Source organism: Aphis gossypii, chromosome 2 (genome assembly GCF_020184175.1).
Source record: "Aphis gossypii isolate Hap1 chromosome 2, ASM2018417v2, whole genome shotgun sequence".
Classification (NCBI taxonomy): domain Eukaryota; kingdom Metazoa; phylum Arthropoda; class Insecta; order Hemiptera; family Aphididae; genus Aphis; species Aphis gossypii.
Window position 1 is genome coordinate 19,176,130 of NC_065531.1, and position 18,244 is coordinate 19,194,373.

Here is an 18,244-nt window from a genome sequence, read left to right on the forward strand (position 1 = left end):
CTAGACTAATCTATTTGAAAAATATTGCTTAAATTTATAATTATAAAAATTAGTTCAGTTTAAATTCAAAACTATTAAATTTTGAGTAAAAACAAAATACTCTAGTTAGAAAAAAGGTATACTGAATATGATCATCAGACTTTTTTTCTTACCTTAAACAGCCTAGTTGAACAGGTATTAATTTTTTTTTTCAAATAAATTATTCAATACAGTAAAATCATATTTTAATTATCTATTAATAAATATGTACAAAAACAACAATACCAAAAGTACCAAAATAATATAATAATGAACACGGAACAAAATTTAAATTAAAAATGCATAAAAACAATAAAATTATATAACTTAATTTAACTGGCCACAAATTTTTGTCTTACAAAATATTGTTTTAAATTAAATTTGAAGATATTTGTAGTCAAATAGAATCACAATTAACAGTATAGAATGTTTTAATTGTTGAATGTAAGACATAATGAATATACCCTAAATAAACTATAAAGTACTAAATTTGCTGAAAGGAAAGTTGTTGTTAAGGTAACAGTATCCACAAATTACTGCTAATCCAGCAACAAGCCCACTGATTATAAACGTTGTGCTCTAAAACAAGATACAAATCCAATTTAGTAATTCAACTAATTTCTACATCTAATGATAAATTTAATACATTAATATAATAAAATATTTATTCCCAAAAAACAAAGTTAAGTTTAAACTAATAATAAAATATACAGTTGTTTTCATAAATGTGGACATGGAAATATGGAATAGACTTTTGAGTACTATGTATGCAAATTATTATTTCTTCTAATTTCTAAAATATGTAAATATGAAGTAAATTGGTTTAAGGAGAAGTCTAGAATATAAATATTTTTACTATTCAACTGTCAACTAAAATGTCTGTGTACGGCTACAATTATATTTTCTAAGGATACTTATATATAATATTGGGTAGCTTATTGAAAAATAAAATTTAAATGTTATGTAATATTATACCGTATTTTTTTCGTCTTTTGCTGATTTTTCATTATCATCTTTATGTCCCAACATTTTCTTATATAATTCTCTTTCTTGCACTCTCTCTTTGACTAATGCTGCTTTAACATTGCTAAGTATGTTTTGAACAGTTTTATTATTTGGATTTATTTGCAATGCTTTTTCAAGCTCACGAGCAGCTGCTACATTTTGTCCTTTTAATGCTAGTACTTTACCCTTACGCATAATTGCTTTTTCATTATGAGGTTCAACAGCGAGCACATTATCCAATGTACTTAAAGCTAAATCTAAACTATTCATAGACATATGGACAGCTGCCATGTTGTTTAATGTCTTGACACGTTCACACAGAATATCATTTTGTTCTGAATCTGAATCAATCTAAAAAAAATTAAAGAATAATCTAATTATTCTGTGATTTTTGGTTTTTATGTACAAATAAATATTTTGTATATTATACATACACAAAACTTAATCATAAATGTCTACAATTTTACAATCAACCAACTATATTTGAGGTAAATAATAAAGAATAATAAATATTATAATTGAATTAGTCGTTTCTCTCAAAGTGATTAGTATTATACAGATTGTTTTCATTCCATCAACTGATTGATTTCATAAAATATATTATACATAGTTTATAAATATGTGATGATTCATTTATATACTATTTTGAAATTATATTATGTACATTTTTTTGTTTGTGTGTGTAGAGGGGGGAGTGGTAGTTAGTGATCTAACTTTAATTTTGTTCAATTGCTGTTCTTAATATCGACTCTTAGTTTCCAAAACATGTCACATTAGATCTATGCATTCTGATACTTCTAGTTTAAATTATTTGAAGAGTGTAGTTTCAAAACTAGCTAAAAGCACATTTTTATGAAAACTAGTTATTTTGAATTTTCTAATTGGTCACAACCTATTACAAGTGCTGTAAAAATATTGAACATAAAATAAGACTATAACTGGGCTAAGCTGACCATGGAAAATTGTGGTTGGTATCATAATCACCCATTTGGCGATATTTATTTCAAAACCAGCCATAATCAAACATTTTTTTTTTTCGTGACAAAAATGCCATATTGTCTTAGATATTACAGAATATTAAATAGTTTTATTAGTTGTTAATAAATTGAAATCAAATAAAGTTGGTCTAAAGTAAGACATAAATAATTTTTATCTTCTAAATTGTGATACTGTCGATTTTTACAAAACAGAACTCTTGAATTTTAATTTTAACCAACCAGAATGGATGCAAAGTTTATATTATAAACCGAAACGTTAACCGTACGTTCTGGTCCATTACCAGCACTGTAAAACACCTATTCATACACAGTAAGTATGCATTCCAAACCTATGATTTCATATTTATTACAAAATAATAGAGTAAAATTTTAAGGTTTTTATGGTTTTTTGTAGTTCTTAAAATTTTTCAAAAATTGGTTATGGCTGGTTTTGAAACCACACACTTCAATTTTTAGTTATACTAGGCATTGAAACAAATTATATAGTTCCCTATTGACTTCTTACTGTACTAATCAGTTTTTATAACATTTGTTTAATTTGTAACATAATATTCCATTATTTTATCAGCTTTTAAGGCAATCAATTAAAATATTTAACCATAAAAGTAATAAAAAAAATACTATACAATACACACTACACAATAATTTTAAGATGGTCAACTAAACATTAAAAACACATTTTATTTAAGTTTTTGTTTTATTAATTCTAAAAAAATTATGTTTTGAAAATTGAATATTAGTGAATGGAATTTAAAACAAGTTAAGATCTGATATTGTATAACTGAAACTATTTAAAAAATGTTCAATAATTTTTATTGTTTCAGAAAAAAAAATATTGGATTAAATAATTATGAATAATATAAATACATTTTTTTTAAATGTATAAAAATAATGTAGTTAAAATATTGTGATACATGATAACTGACATCAGTTAGCTTCATAGTTATTTCTAAATTAATAATATTATATAATCATACTTTATCTCCTGGTCCGCCAAAATATTGAAGTGCTTTTCGATAAACGTGTAAAGCCATAGTATTTTCATTACGTGCATACCACCAGTTTCCTTTATCTTTTTTTTTGAGCCTATAAAAAACAAATTTAACTTAAAAAGTATATTAAATGAAAAACAATAAATGAATAGATGTTAATATAGTACCATAACCCTTGTGTCAGCGATATAACTAGATGAAATATAATAAATCTAATCTAATTTTATCATTGCATAATGACTAATCTAAGGCTAGTGTCACACTTGCAGAATATCTGCAGCGGAATTTTCGCAAAATCTAAATTCATACATTTAAATACTATCAGACAAAAATAAAATTGCTACATGTCGCGATTATTCAGTCGTGGAACGTCCGTCGTGGATATTCTGCAAGTGTGATACCAGCCTAAAATTTAAAGTCTTTTTACAATCCTTATAATTTTTGGGTATGTCATAACTCATAAGACGTGATAACTAGTCACACATTTAGTACTTTTTTTTTGTTATTTATTTAACCCATAATCAAAGAGTTAATAGTTTTCTATATATTAAATGAAAATATAAAATGGTCAATTTTAGAATAATTTTAAACAGTATTTATTTTAATAATGAAACTTTAAGGACTATAATATATTGAAGTTGTATCATAGTTATTTTATAGATATATGAAAACTACTCAAAAAATAAATGTTATCATTAATGTGTTCATGGATTTGTGCATTTTTTTCTTTAATAATAGAAGTTGCAAAGTGAATAGAAATTTGTTTTGTGACCTATAGAATATGAAAGCATCATTTTTATATAGCATATATTTGCATATTTCAATCCATTTTTCTTTCAAAGCATATTTATATTTTATTAAAGCATGTTAAATGTTAATGCATGTTGGTATTTTTAGGTATTAGGTTTTACTTGATACTTTACATTGAATATTGTCTATTTTAAAAATTCTTAATAATAAAATCTTAATTGATTAATGATAATTTAATTTTTTTGATTTAATCAACAATAAAAGGAAACCAATACAAATAGGTACATCAATTATTTTATTTAAATTATTCATCCATTCTATTTTTATTTTAAGTTTTTAATAATTTTAATATTCTTTATTATATCATTGTAGATTTAATGTTTTTATCCATATTTTTTTATATTGATGTTTTATCGAGCATGAATATTTAGTATTTCTAAATTTTAATTTATATATTCTTATTAAAAACACTTATTTTTATGATTTATTGATCTTTATTAATAAGACCACATGACTAAAGATCTAATTAGACAAAAAGACAATCTTGCCCACTATTTATCAAAAAAAAAATGTAAATGAATCTATTAGACAATGAAGTCCTTAGATTAAGGACTTCATAGCTTCATAGTTTAATAAGTAAATTAATATTTTTATTTTTATAAATAGTGAGCAAGGTTGTCTTTTTGTCTAATTAGATGTTAATCATGTGGTCTTATTAATAAACTATAAAAAATAAGTGTTTATAATAAGAAAATATAAATTTAAATTTAGAAATACAATATAAACCTAGATTTTCAAATATATATCTTATTATAGAATCTAATATTTTTAGTCCATATTCAATCGTAAATTCTTAACGTATGACCAACTAAATATCCACAATCTACATACACACTTTGTACACATTAATGTTAATTATTGAATAGTTAAATTCAATAATAATTAGATAAAAAAAGTACAAACCCAATGTTAAGCCTTTCAATTGGAGTAAGGTCATCTGGAAGTATTTCTGGTTTTACAGATAATAGTTGTACAGTATAATCTAATCGAGCTCCACCTGGAACCTTTGGACTCAATCCCTTTTCACCATAACCAAATCGTGATGCTATTTTTAACTCAGCTATTTCACCAACATTCATTAAGCTTAAAGCTAAATCAACACCTTGAATTACCTAAATAAAATACAGATCATTTAAAAATATTGATTGTGAATTTTTAAATACAATATTACCTCGCAGTCACCAAGAGTGATTTCAAAATTTTCTTCTTTTTCAAATATATCATCACTATTTTCAAGTCGACCAACTAAATTTATCACAATCTGTTCACCTTTCATTGGTCGTTCATCAACATTACCTGGACTTATGATTTTTTTCATTAAATCTCCAGAACCTAAAATATCTTGATAAGTTTGTTCTTTAAGTTCTTTAAATTCGTCTTCATTTGTTGGTTGAGAAAGAAGAGCTTCTTTATTTTGTTCACCATCCGATAATATATCACTAGAATTAATCAACGATTCCGGCAAACTGCCTTGTTCAGCATTTATAAAATCGGAAACTTTAGAAGTCATATTTGGTGAAATGTTAATATTCTGCCCTAGATTTGATTCCATGCCTTCCATTTATATTTAATTATTTGGATAGTGTTCGGAAAAACAAATTTAATACTCAACACCGTTGATCAACTATAACACACGGGCATACAGCATGAAATATGACAGTCAAAAAATGAATTGAATTATTTACAGTCTGAATGAATAATTAATTAAATAAAATAATTAACAATTAGAACAAATTACAAGATATATTACGTGAAATAATATATATTAATTAATAATTACTGAGTATTGATATTATTTAGGTAATTAATATTTTATGATATTTAAAGTATACACGAGCAGTAGCCAGTGATAGGTAACTAGTAACTACACAGAATATGACTATTTCATTTGAGTTTTCGGAAAAAAATACTGATAACAAAACTCATTATCACAATATCACGGTGAAAATAAGTTCATGTCATCAAGCCCATGGCTAAATATTCATTTAATTTTAATTTTTTTTTTATTTAGCCATGAACAGGCCATATGCAGGCTTGCCGTTGTTCATGAATAATTATTGAACTTCTCATAGACTTATTAACTACTATTAATTAATAACTATTTGTTAATAGGTTTATGAATATGATACTACTCATAGATAAGTGTATCTTAGTAGTTAGCACGGTAGTTAGTATGGTATTACTCAATAATCTTATTTTTCTATGGTACCTAACTATTAACTAGTATAACTTAACCATTATAGCACAAATTATCCGAAAATATATTTTAAATTATTATACATTTTCATATTATACATTTATAAATTTATTTATAATATGTGATTAAAGATTAAAATCTGTAACCTAACATTGGAAACGTGATGTGTTTTGTTCTAAAAAAGCTTTAATATACTTTTTGCATTAGCTAAGAATGGCATATCCGTGGCACGTGAAAAAAGGATACAACGATTTATTAAATGTCATGACAAAATAATTATTAATAGTTATTTATTTTATCATGTGAATGCTTTAATAGCACGCAACTACGCAAGAAACAAAAAGCGTATAATTATTGGCATTGTGTTAGAAAAATATTTGAAACCTCTAGCATAGAACTAAATTGATAATAATAATAATAATAAAAATTATTTTATTTTTTTAAATTAATATTTAATAATTTATGCCATAATATAAAATATATACAGTGTGTCCCATTTTATATGTACTACTAAATATCTGAGTTCAATGGCCTTAGATTGAAAAACGGTTTGCTGGGACAGATAGATGGTTCCGAAGTGCACATTTTGGGAAAATTTCAAATTTTTAATTCCTTTGGTTCGCGCATGCGCAATTCAAATTACATTTTTTTGAATAGAAACCCTTATTTTTGACACCAGATATGGATAGTTCATTTTTTTAAGACATTTTGATCCATTGACATAAGTCCTAAACTTAAAATTGACCGAGGTACAGGCCAACAGATTTTTAAAAATTGAAAATAATTCAATTTTTTTAAAAACATGGTACACTTGTATTAAGTGATTTTTTTCATGAATAGGTACTTAAAAAAATACATGAATACATGATACATAATATGTTATAGATAAATAACTCAACGACTGGAAAAATGTTTAGAAAATAGCGGAGGACATTTTGAACATTTTATTAGATAAACAAATTCACTTAAATAAAATTTAAAAATTAAATTATACAAAGTAATTTACTTTTTGTTTTATTATTATGTATGTATAATTAAGTATGTAATTCATCTACTCCAATGTGATTACAGATAAATAAAAAACTTGAAAGCTCCTTTGTTGGAAAAATAATTTCTAAGCTTGGTAGTTATAACTGGTTTGTCATAGAGTTTATAGGAATAAACTTAAAGATAAATATTATTAAAAGGAGTCAACAATTAACATTTAAAGAGGTCTGGAGTGTTTGCAATAACAAATATATAAATAATAGTTGGTAGATTTATTTATTTTTGTATTAAAAACAATTTAATAAAACATATCAAAAATGTGCCAAGCATTTAGCTTATTATTCAAAATCTACAGATAAATTACGAAACAAAAATTTTATACTATACTGAAGACAGTTAATACTAATTATTATTATTTTTTTTATATTAACTTAATATTAATGCTAAAAAATTAATTTCTAGGACGGTATAAATCATAATGTAGGATATATTACCCTACTATTTGGTAAATAAGAAACTAAATTTAAAAATACATATAAGTTAGTTATAATATAATAATTATAATAATTAATAACAAACTAAATAGCAATTAAGATAATATATTGATTGTTCGTAGATTATAATACTTGTAGTAAAAATCATTTATTTGGGACATTCAAGATTTTTTCCAGCAAATATACCAAGTATATTCGTTGATCTTAGTCACAAAACCATAAATATAAAATAATAAATTTAAATAAATATTTCAGTAGTATAAAAACAATATTAAAAGTTTATTTTAATTAACCTAATATTATTTGGCATTTACTTTTATTGATTAATGTACAAGTAAATATACTTATATCTGAAATCAGTATTTTCTATATGTCTAAATATAAAATAGTAATTATACAATTTAAACAGATTCAGTAGGACTTTGAAATTCACTTAAAGCCTTTATTGGATTTTGTACTTTCTTTTGAGAACCTTTTCTTACTTTAGCTCTAACTTCTTCGGGTTTTTCTGGTCTTACAAGTGGTTTCTTTTCAGGAGCTTTCATTTTCCAAACAACAAGCTAGAAAATAAACAACATGAAAAATTAACTATTTTGTCTCATTTATAAAATAAAATAATTACTTTTTGAAGATCTGCTCCTTGTCTAGGGTATTTGGTACTGGCTACATATGAAGACTTCACAGTTAATACAACAGCATTCATTAAATTTTTTGCTGCTTGAATTAAGGATGTGGCACTATCCAACTAAATATTAGATTTGTGTAAAAATAATGCATTAGACATATATAAATACAAATATACACTAAAATAAAAACATACCCCAGAAACAATAAGTTCACCACTTATATTTTGTACATCAGCTTTAACTTTAGAAGTGATATTAAGCTGATGGCAATATAAAGCAATACGTTGTAAGTAAGCTAACAAATCTTTTTTGGTTGATGATTCTGGACATTGGTCAGCTATTTGTCTAGTAAGTTTATCTAATTTTGTTCCAGCTTCTGAAATTTTCTTAGCTGCATTAATAACATCCATAGTAGTTTTTAATGGTCCACGGCCGCTTAACAAATTGAAAAATAAAATTTGTAAGTTAAGAAAATCAAAGTTATGTAGTAAATTTAACATTACTAATAAATAATAAATAATAAAATAAGATATTTTCAATTATATACCGGGTGAAATCCGTCATTTCCATCATGATCATACACATGTGTTTGGCAAGAACAATAATATCATTTCCTGTATCATCCCACTTAGCTACCTCACGATCAAACTTCAGCTTTTCACTCCTAAAGAATTCAACTTGTTGAGCAATTTTTTGTTTATCTTCTTCTGTCATTTTTCTCATAGCTTCCTATAATACATCAGTAATAAAATTGAATAAATCAAAAAATTACACGAAATATATTTTAAAATATTAGAGTTAAACAATGAATAATAAATATTGTCAATACATACACGTGCAGTAGTAATTCCACTAATATCTGGATACTCATCCAAAGGTTCTCCAGTATGAGCACTTGCTACAAAAAAATATTTTATGTTTATAAATACTTAAATTGAAAAAAGAAGATCAAAGCATATTTTATAATGACACCCAAAACATAATTTTAAAAATGGATCTTAAGAATTAATTTTAATTCCAATTGCTAACTTAATTTTCTAATTAGTGTATTTATGTTGGTTATAATAGTAACTACGAATAAGATTCTTAGGTTTATGTGTTTTTTTTTTTTATTTATGAAATACAAATTTTATGCATACATTTTCATGTCATTCTGATTTTAAATAAAATATTATTTTTTTTCAATTATTTGAGTTGTAGCAATGTAATATGTTTATTATGTTAAAATAATAAAAATGTATCATAAAGAAATGTAAAAATATGCTTTTAGTCATATATGATAGAAGAAATAGTTCTCAATATATTACAAATACAGAATATGGACTAGACGGTTATTAGATTATTATTGTTTTCATTCTGTACGATTATTGAATGTATTAAACAAAATGTTATCATTGATCAGTTTGGAAACAATAACAAGAATTAATAACATATGATGATAACCATATTATATTGATTATCATGGGTTTGATTTAAACAAAACAACTTACAATGAAATATGCACTGATAACTTCAGTTCATGAAGAGCATTCGTTTTAAATGTATAAAAACATGAAAAACATTGTATGATAATAGCTAGTTTCACAACTAAAAGTTTAGCTAAATACGTTAATCTTTTTTAATTTAAATTAATTTCTCAACCTTTTTTTATTTAATTTTATGTCTAGTTTAAGTTAATTTTTAGTCATGTTTTTTTGTTATTTATTGTAGTCTAAAATCTGAGCTCTAGTTATAACACTTACATCTACTCCGTGTCTCAACTGTATAGTGTTCATCAAACTCTATATCTTCAGGATCTAATTCTTCATCAGTCTGTAATATTCAAATCATTAATCATTCATGTTATTTGGTAAATAAAAAAATATAATAAAGTGTATACCCTGTTCATAAGAACTGCTCGACGAATCTCTCTTACACCATCATAAACAAGTCTAGAAGCATCAATAAAATCATTTTCATCTACTTCTTTAGGAGGATTAGTTGATAAAGCATCAACAGCTAACTCAACGCGTTGAGCAAAGTTGGGCATAACTAAATTGAAAAAAATAAAATTATTCATTAAATATTCATAATAATATAATATATTCATTATTTATCTTTTATTGTTATGAAATTAATTAATTGTAGCTTTATATTTACCTTGATCACGTAATACTTTAATTGCTTCTAATACACGTTCAGTATAAATACCCGGTTCATAATTATCCATTTCAGCTGCTACTACGTTACAAACTCTAGCTGAACGGCCTCTAATTGCTCCAGCAGTTCTGTCTAATGGGTCAGCTGATCCTTCTTGAAGTGCAAGCACACATTTGTTCACATCTTCCAAAATATGACTTTCTAAAATTGAATAATGAAATATTAATACAAACTTAAAAATCTAATTAATAAGAGTAATTCTATACCTGAAACGGCTAAAAAGTCATCAATAGTTGTTATATCATCAACAGCTTCAGTCAATAGCCGGACTTGTGCTTGCCACGCATCTCTAAAAACATCCATATTGTCAAGTGCCAATTTAGAACGTGGCCGAACAGCAAGAACTCTTGCTGCATTTATTACTTGAGGACATAAATTCTCTATTTGTGCAGCAGCTGTTCGAACCATTTTTACGCCATCTTCATTGTTCGACATGCTACACGCAAGATTAGCAACCTGATAACAAAATCATCAAAATTAAATAATTAACATTACAGCTTTAGCAAAATTAACTTACTTCAACAAGTTTATTTGCATGTTCAGTAAACACAAGAGCACATTCTTCAACTTCTTTTTCATCACCTGAATGTGCTGCTTCAATTAAAACAAGTAATGGAACACTTGTTTCTAGAAAACTGTAATTTAAAAGAATAAAAGATAAATTAACTAAATTTAAAATATATTTTCTTTGAATTTATTTTACCTATCAGAAACATGATCTACAACAGCTTTACGTAATTGTCGTCTCAAATCTCTAGTCTTACGACACATGTGATCAATAGCACGTTCCAATCCTTCACTAGTTTCTTTTACACTCATCTATTAACAAGAATGTTTTAAGTATAAAATAAATAATTCATATAAAAATTTAAAAATGTAGTATTTATTTTAAATTATTCAAATGGCATGCCTTACTGTTATTTTTTTATTCATGCAAAATTGAAAAAAACAATTGAACGTTATTGGTGACATTGTAATAGAACGACAGTTAAACACAATGTATAAGATTAAGTATTAACAGAACTAAAGTATATCAAATAGTATAGTAACTACAGACACAATTACGTACATATTAAAATGAAATTGAACCATGAAGGTAACACAGGTGTGGTTATTGTTTTAAATTTGTACTTAAAAATTAATTACAATTGTTAGATATACAATAGATATTTGAAAATAAAATAGAATTGATAGGAATACAAAGAATTAAATAATACTAAATCCTTACATAAATTGTTTTGAAACTATATGTATATAATAATATTTAGTCTTTAATTTTAAAGTCATTTAAAAATATAACTGATACTGTATTACTGTATATACTAAGATATATTAATACGCATGTATATCATTTAAACAGATATAATATTATATAAAAACGGTTAATTTAGTTAATTTAATTTATCATTATTTAAAACTAACTTTATTGAATTTTTTATTTTATATATACAATTATTAAATATATTTAAACACCATTAAAAAGTCTTAAATTTGTAATGGTAGTTAATCTCACTGATCACATAATATAAAACTAGTCAATAATTTAAGGTTATTAAATTATACTGTAAGACTGTACTATTATTAATTATTGTCATTTTAAAATCCTTAAATTATGAATTTTAAAATGCCGAAATAAACCGTATCTTATAGAAACATTGCTATTGTGCCATAAGGAAAATGCTCAAATAATGTTTAACACAATTAACTTGGTTAATTGAATTTTAAGATAATTATTAAATGTATGTATAATATGTACTTAACATCAGAAAATAAGTCTATTTTAAATATTGAATTTGCCGAATTCCTTAAAAAAAATATAAAAGTTTAATAGACCAATCATAGACTACTTAATTGTAATTAAGAGACCATAAGATCAATATTAAATTTATAAAATGCTTATTAGTTTATTAAACAGAATAATAATAAATTAAACTCTATTCGACTCATTAAAAAAAAAGAGATTAGGTAGTCGTGCATTCAAATAAATTTAAGTTTGTTAAAAACTGAAAAAAGAATTTTAAGTTATAAGAAAATCATTAAATACATACCAACTAAGAAAACAAAGATTAGTGATTTAAGTGTCAAATTTTGTTTAAAAAAAATTACACAACGGTGATTAAAAAGGGTACACAAAACTGATATATTTTTTAGTCTATTTCTAAAAGTTTAGTGTTAAGTGCAAGGAAGAACAATTTTGTTTTTTACAAAAACCATAAACCATACCCTTTTTCCGACCCTTTGGAGTTGCAATTGCTGCAAACACCAACATAAAAATAATAATTCTTAATGGAATATAAGTTAAATATAATATTTAAAAAACAAATTTTATATTGATTACTTTATCGAAAAAGACTTACATTAGACATATATTCAGAAAGCAAATCCTGCAATGCTTGGCGTACAGCATTACACTCTGCAACAATTCTTTCTCTACGTTCATCTCGAGTACATGAAGAATCAGCCATTAATGCAGCTCCACTAATAATACTTTCAAGTCGTTCTTCTAAAGAAGGACGAGTACGCACTTCATTATAAACAAGAGGATCCATAACCATTCTTTCCTAAAATACAAAACATGAAAAGATATTTTTATCATCAAAGTTAATGTAGTATGTGTAAGGTAAATACTGGTTAGAAGTAAATTAAAAAAATTCAATCAAATTTGTTCTGTGTAAATTTGAGGTAGTTTAAAGTAGCGGTTCTCAAACTGTGGTACGCGTAAGGCCGCATGGTGATAGAACGGAAAATTAAAAACAAATATTTGATTCTAATCTCATTGAAAATTTGTTATTTAATTCATCTTATTTTAAAAACTAATAAATAAAAACAATTACATTGTAGAATTATACTACCTTATTATTTAAAATAAATGTATATTTTTAACTAAAAAGTAAAGTATTTAATTGTACAATTTGGATTGTTCTATTTTTAGTCATGAGTGGTACCTGGCTCATTAATAATACACTTAAGTGGTACGCAAATAAAAGTTTACAATTTAAGAACACAAAGTTTATTATTTATATATTATTAAATAAGTGCAAAAAATATATCATTGGTATACCAATGAATTAAAACCTATAATTTATAATAAATAATAATTGATATTTGCACATTTACCTTAATGTATAACTTAGGCACATACATGTCTATCATTGTTATGTGAAAATACATTTAAAAATTATTTAATTATTGTCTCATCATTAAACTATATATTAAATAAGACTTCTGAAAATAGATTCAAATTTATTTTATTTTAAAATGAAACGCTTTTTTCATTAAATTCTTAATTTTAATTTTATATGATAAATATTTTAAATTTCTAAAATTTTAAGGTCTTAAGATAAATTTTTTTGAGGGGGGGGGGGGTGGTTAACTTAAATTTAAAATTGAGTGAAAGTTATTCTCAAATGAACTGATTAAGAAAATAAGATCTGTTATCAACTTGTTAGTTTAATCGGTTCAATCAACAAAAAGTAGAGTACCTAAGAATATCCATTTGTAATCAGTAATCACCTATATACCCTAAATTTCCTCTGAGTTCAGAGTTACAATAAATGAAATAAAACATAATTACATCAAAATCGTCAAGTGCAGCAGCCAGTTCACCAGGTCCATCATAAATCTGATTCCCATTATCGTTCATTGCTGCAGATCGACCTTGGGCAACATCACTTATAGTGTTTACAGCTTCACAAACTTGTTTCAATACAAAATCGCGATTAGCTTTAGCTGCAGCAAGTTCTGGATGTCTTACATAAACCTTGAGAGTAAATTAACATTATTTTTAAACTTAATATTAGTTAGTTTTTAGATTACTAAAATTTTACTTTAGAAGCAGTTAACAGCATTGTTGAATGTTTTTTTAAAATAGCGCGAGCAGCAGCAAGATCATCACGTAATTGAGGGTCCTTTAATTCTTGTTGACGTTTTGCAGCTTGACTCATAAGTTCACTAGCACTTCTACCAAAAACTTTAATATTGTCAAGAAGTTCTGCTTGACTTGAAGCATTTTTAACTTTTTCCAAATCATCTTCAACCTAAAATATATATTTTTATCTTTTAATTGAATAAGTTACTTAATAAAATATTATGTCAATTAATTAATAAAAATTAATAATACTTATTACTTACAACTCTTAAAGACTTCAATAATAAATGTACATCAACCATATCTGCAAGTATAAGTAGGCGTGTTACGGCTGACAAAAGATTTCTTGCTGCTCTTACCATATTGCTACGTTTAGCTGAAGCACAAGGATCTTCAGCAAACTCTCTTGCAGCAATACTCATGGCATCACCTATATAAAATAATAAAGATGAAGCCACAAAAACTTTTCCATACATAACTTTGTATAATATTAAAATTTACAATGTTTATTAAAGCATGCTACACAAACATCTACTCACTTTTCAATTAATATAATGCAAAAAAAAACAGTTTAATTTTATTTGCCTAAATGGGTTTTAAGCAAGAACTAAAATATATAATTTATAAGATTTTTATTGCATTAATAGAATTATTTATTTATGTTAGTGATAGTATGAAAATGTCAAGATAAAAAATAAGGTCTGAGAAAAGCATTTATAGCTGATTTATATTGCAAGTATTACGTATGATTTAAAATTGAAATATTCTACCAATATCTATTAAATAATTATTTTATTAGTTTATTTATCAATTATCACATTAAATAACAAAATACACAAGCTACAGATATTGGTAAGGTGACATTTTGATCCGTTTTTTTCATGGAGACATTTTAAATGAGAGGGTCCAGAGCAAAATTTGGATTTTTTTACAGTGGTTCTAACGTTGGCCATCTGCTCGCTTCACTGGGACAAACAAAACAAAAATATCCCTCGACTTGCTATGCAACATCACCTCAAGTTGGTCATTGGGTTAGAAGAGATAAAAACCATAAACTCCATAAAATGAAAATTAATAAAAAAAAAAATTAAGTGAATGATCAAAAAGTCTCCGGACCAATAAGTCTCAATACCACAGAAACTATAATAAGCTAATAATTAATACTTTTTAAAACTTTTAAAATTTTTTTTTTACATTTATTGCAATATTATAATTTAGAAAGTAATAGTAAATTTCATCTATTTTATTTTTGGTTATTTTTCTCACATTAAGTTTAAATATTATATAATATAGTATGTAATCTTTAATTGAAAACAATCTATGACTAACTATTAAAAATATTTGAATCCGGTTTTTTTGGATGTTAAACAAACTTTGTTATGTATTTATTAAGCTAATTAAACTATTTCTATGGCATTTAATTTTGTGCATGTGCATGTTGCATTTATTAAATGGCAACTCTTAACTTTTTGAGGGTAATTATTTGTACTCTTATCTTACATGAATGTCAACGGTCAAAGTAATTGCTAATGTCAAAAAAAAGTTAAGTTATGGCTATTATTTGTTTTATATAATTTTTTTGACATTTTTGAATTACTCACTAATTTTATTAGATTTGTAAATAATTTTGAATTTTACAACATCAATTTTATTTCTATTATTAGATATTTTAAAATAATGAATAAATTATAGGTATAGGTTTTCTTCGTAGTTTTGATTTGAAATAAATCAATGTAACTAGGTAGATGCCAACATACATAAGAGCAAATCCCAGGGTTAGTATGCATCATGTCAGCTTGAATATTGTTGTTCATAAAATTAAAAAAAAAAAAAACATAAATTTCATTCATACAGACTTAATTTAACTCAACATTTATGCCAAGGTGATGATAAATGTAGAATAATGTTTATTACTTAGTTGGCAATTTAATTATAAGATTATTATTATTTAAAATTATATATTATGGACAAATTAGTCCAAATTTACCAACAATGAAATTATAAATAAACAATATAATTGTTATTAGGACAATCAAAATTCCATTGAATTTTTGAAACAAATAACCAATCTGTCTAGGAAACAAATGTTTGATGTGGTTTGATTGGATGTAAATTGTAATGATCTTATTTTTACAATGGCACATTAAATGGAAGACAATATCTAGAATTTTTAATAAATGAGCTACTGATCATGTTAAACAATATTCCTTTTGTAATAAGAAACAATTTGATTTTACAAAAAAATGGAACTTCAGTACATAATGCAGTTGTGGTGAAGAATTATTGATATTAAAACTTTGGTAATTGTTGGAGAGGAATTAATGGGATAATGAAATGGTAACCTTGAACCTTGGATCTTGTGCTAATAGATTACTTTTTTTGGAGATATCTAAAAACTATCATCTATGTTGACTCACCTACTAACCTTATGCATTTGAACGAAAAAACAATTGAGGTGTGTATTCAACTTACTAAAGAACAAATCTCAACTGCAATAAATATAGAATTAGGTAGGAGAAGCATGTCTAAATTACAATGGAGAGCAGTTTGAACAATTTATAAAATTAATGAATATAATTTTGAATTATAAAAATTAATTTTGTTTTTTTTCTATCACTAAAGGAGACAAATTGTATAAAAAAAAGTAAATTTCAGTAGGGGAAGAGGATTGTCCTTCCCAAAAGTAGATATTGAAAATAATACTAGAATGAAGTTTAAAAATAAATTGTTTAAGTCATCAAACTGATAAATAATTCAATAATGTAAAAAAAAAATATAAAACATTAAAATATCCAGAGCTTGTCAGTTTTTTAACACTTCATGAAAACATAAATATAAAAATAATTACCCCAAATATAGAGGGGTTGCGTTTAAAAAAAATATTGTTATACACATGCCCAAAATTAAATGTCATAAAAATAGTGTATAACAAAGTTTGTAAAGCAGCAAAAAACAGAATTCAAATTTATTTGAAATTTACAGTCATAGACTGTTTTTAATTAAAGATTACAAACTGTATAAAGCATAGACGATAATTATTTAAATTGTTATGGAGATACTCAAATACATCAAATTTTAAGTTTAATGGTATTTTTAACTAATGCAATTTTATCCAGGATTGATTTTTCATAATATTTATGTTTGTACAATAGTTTTATTCTTCAATATTTAAGTTATTATTAGTATAAAAATGTTTTTCTATACAGGTATATAACATATATTAAAGTAGTCTGTTATGATTTAATTATGGTACAAAGTTACTTAATAATAATAAACTATTAAATACTGATTAAAGCAGATTTTAAAGAATTTTAAATATTTTTTTTATGAAATTACCAGTTTTTCGAACTTCTTCAACTGCAGCTAACATTTCTTGTTTTATATCAGGATTTTCGAAAGCAATTTGTTCTCCAACTTCAATAAAATTTTCTGTAGCTTTTTCGACAGCTGCAACTAGAACATGAGCTCTTTTTGAACGTCCTTTTTTCTTTCGTGATGTACCTTTGGTATTCACTAAAGTAGTCACCTATAGCAATTTTCAATGTTAGAATTTTTGTTCATTAAATAGTTTTTTTGATATAACTGTATGTCTGCACTTACTTGTAAAACTAATGGTTCCAATGTTTTTTCTACAGACATGGTTCGTATCTCTAGATTTTTGGGATCCCATTTTAGAGTAATGGGACCGAACTGATCAGTCATGTTGCTTAATTTATTTCTCTGTCCCAGTATAAATGTCAAGAGATTTATAAACTGTTTGTAACTTTCAAATGAGTGTACGCATATAATGTATTAATGTGTAGACAACACCCGACCTATGACAAATACTGAATAACACCATACACTACACAGAAAACTGAATACGAAACGATGATATCATCGAATAAAAATCCTACCATAGTATTGTGAAATGTGAATTGTGACAACATTCAAACATTTCAAAGATTAGGAAAATAATATATAACAATATCAAAAAATTATAATACAAAGAAATAAAGAATAATCAAATGTTCAGTCAAGCTTATGACATAATAGATAGGTATGTCAGTA

At 25.0% G+C, this 18,244-nt stretch overlaps 2 protein-coding genes across 3 annotated transcripts; both read right to left on the bottom strand.

Moving 5' to 3' along the window:
* Nucleotides 1-207: 207 nt before the first annotated feature.
* On the bottom strand, nt 208-5,693 carry LOC114129557 (peptidyl-prolyl cis-trans isomerase FKBP8). Its single transcript, XM_027994330.2, has 5 exons — nt 4,995-5,693; nt 4,727-4,935; nt 2,999-3,107; nt 994-1,374; nt 208-597 (listed from the first exon to the last, which is right to left on the bottom strand). Exons 1-5 carry the CDS (start codon nt 5,382-5,384, stop codon nt 493-495), a joined length of 1,194 nt encoding a protein of 397 aa, XP_027850131.1. The 5' UTR covers nt 5,385-5,693; the 3' UTR covers nt 208-492.
* A 1,571-nt stretch (nt 5,694-7,264) lies between these two features.
* On the bottom strand, nt 7,265-18,244 carry LOC114129554 (catenin alpha). Of its 2 annotated transcripts, XM_027994325.2 has the most exons (18): nt 17,795-18,244; nt 17,531-17,720; nt 14,458-14,624; nt 14,154-14,363; nt 13,901-14,086; nt 12,684-12,887; nt 12,550-12,579; nt 11,030-11,145; nt 10,844-10,961; nt 10,533-10,782; nt 10,267-10,467; nt 10,007-10,158; nt 9,870-9,939; nt 8,961-9,025; nt 8,675-8,856; nt 8,322-8,562; nt 8,124-8,246; nt 7,265-8,061 (listed from the first exon to the last, which is right to left on the bottom strand). In XM_027994325.2, exons 1-18 carry the CDS (start codon nt 17,894-17,896, stop codon nt 7,903-7,905), a joined length of 2,766 nt encoding a protein of 921 aa, XP_027850126.1. In that variant the 5' UTR covers nt 17,897-18,244; the 3' UTR covers nt 7,265-7,902. The 2 variants fall into 2 exon arrangements, with proteins under 2 accessions (XP_027850126.1, XP_027850127.1); XM_027994326.2 differs by lacking the exon at nt 12,550-12,579 and having other exon boundaries at nt 17,795-18,243.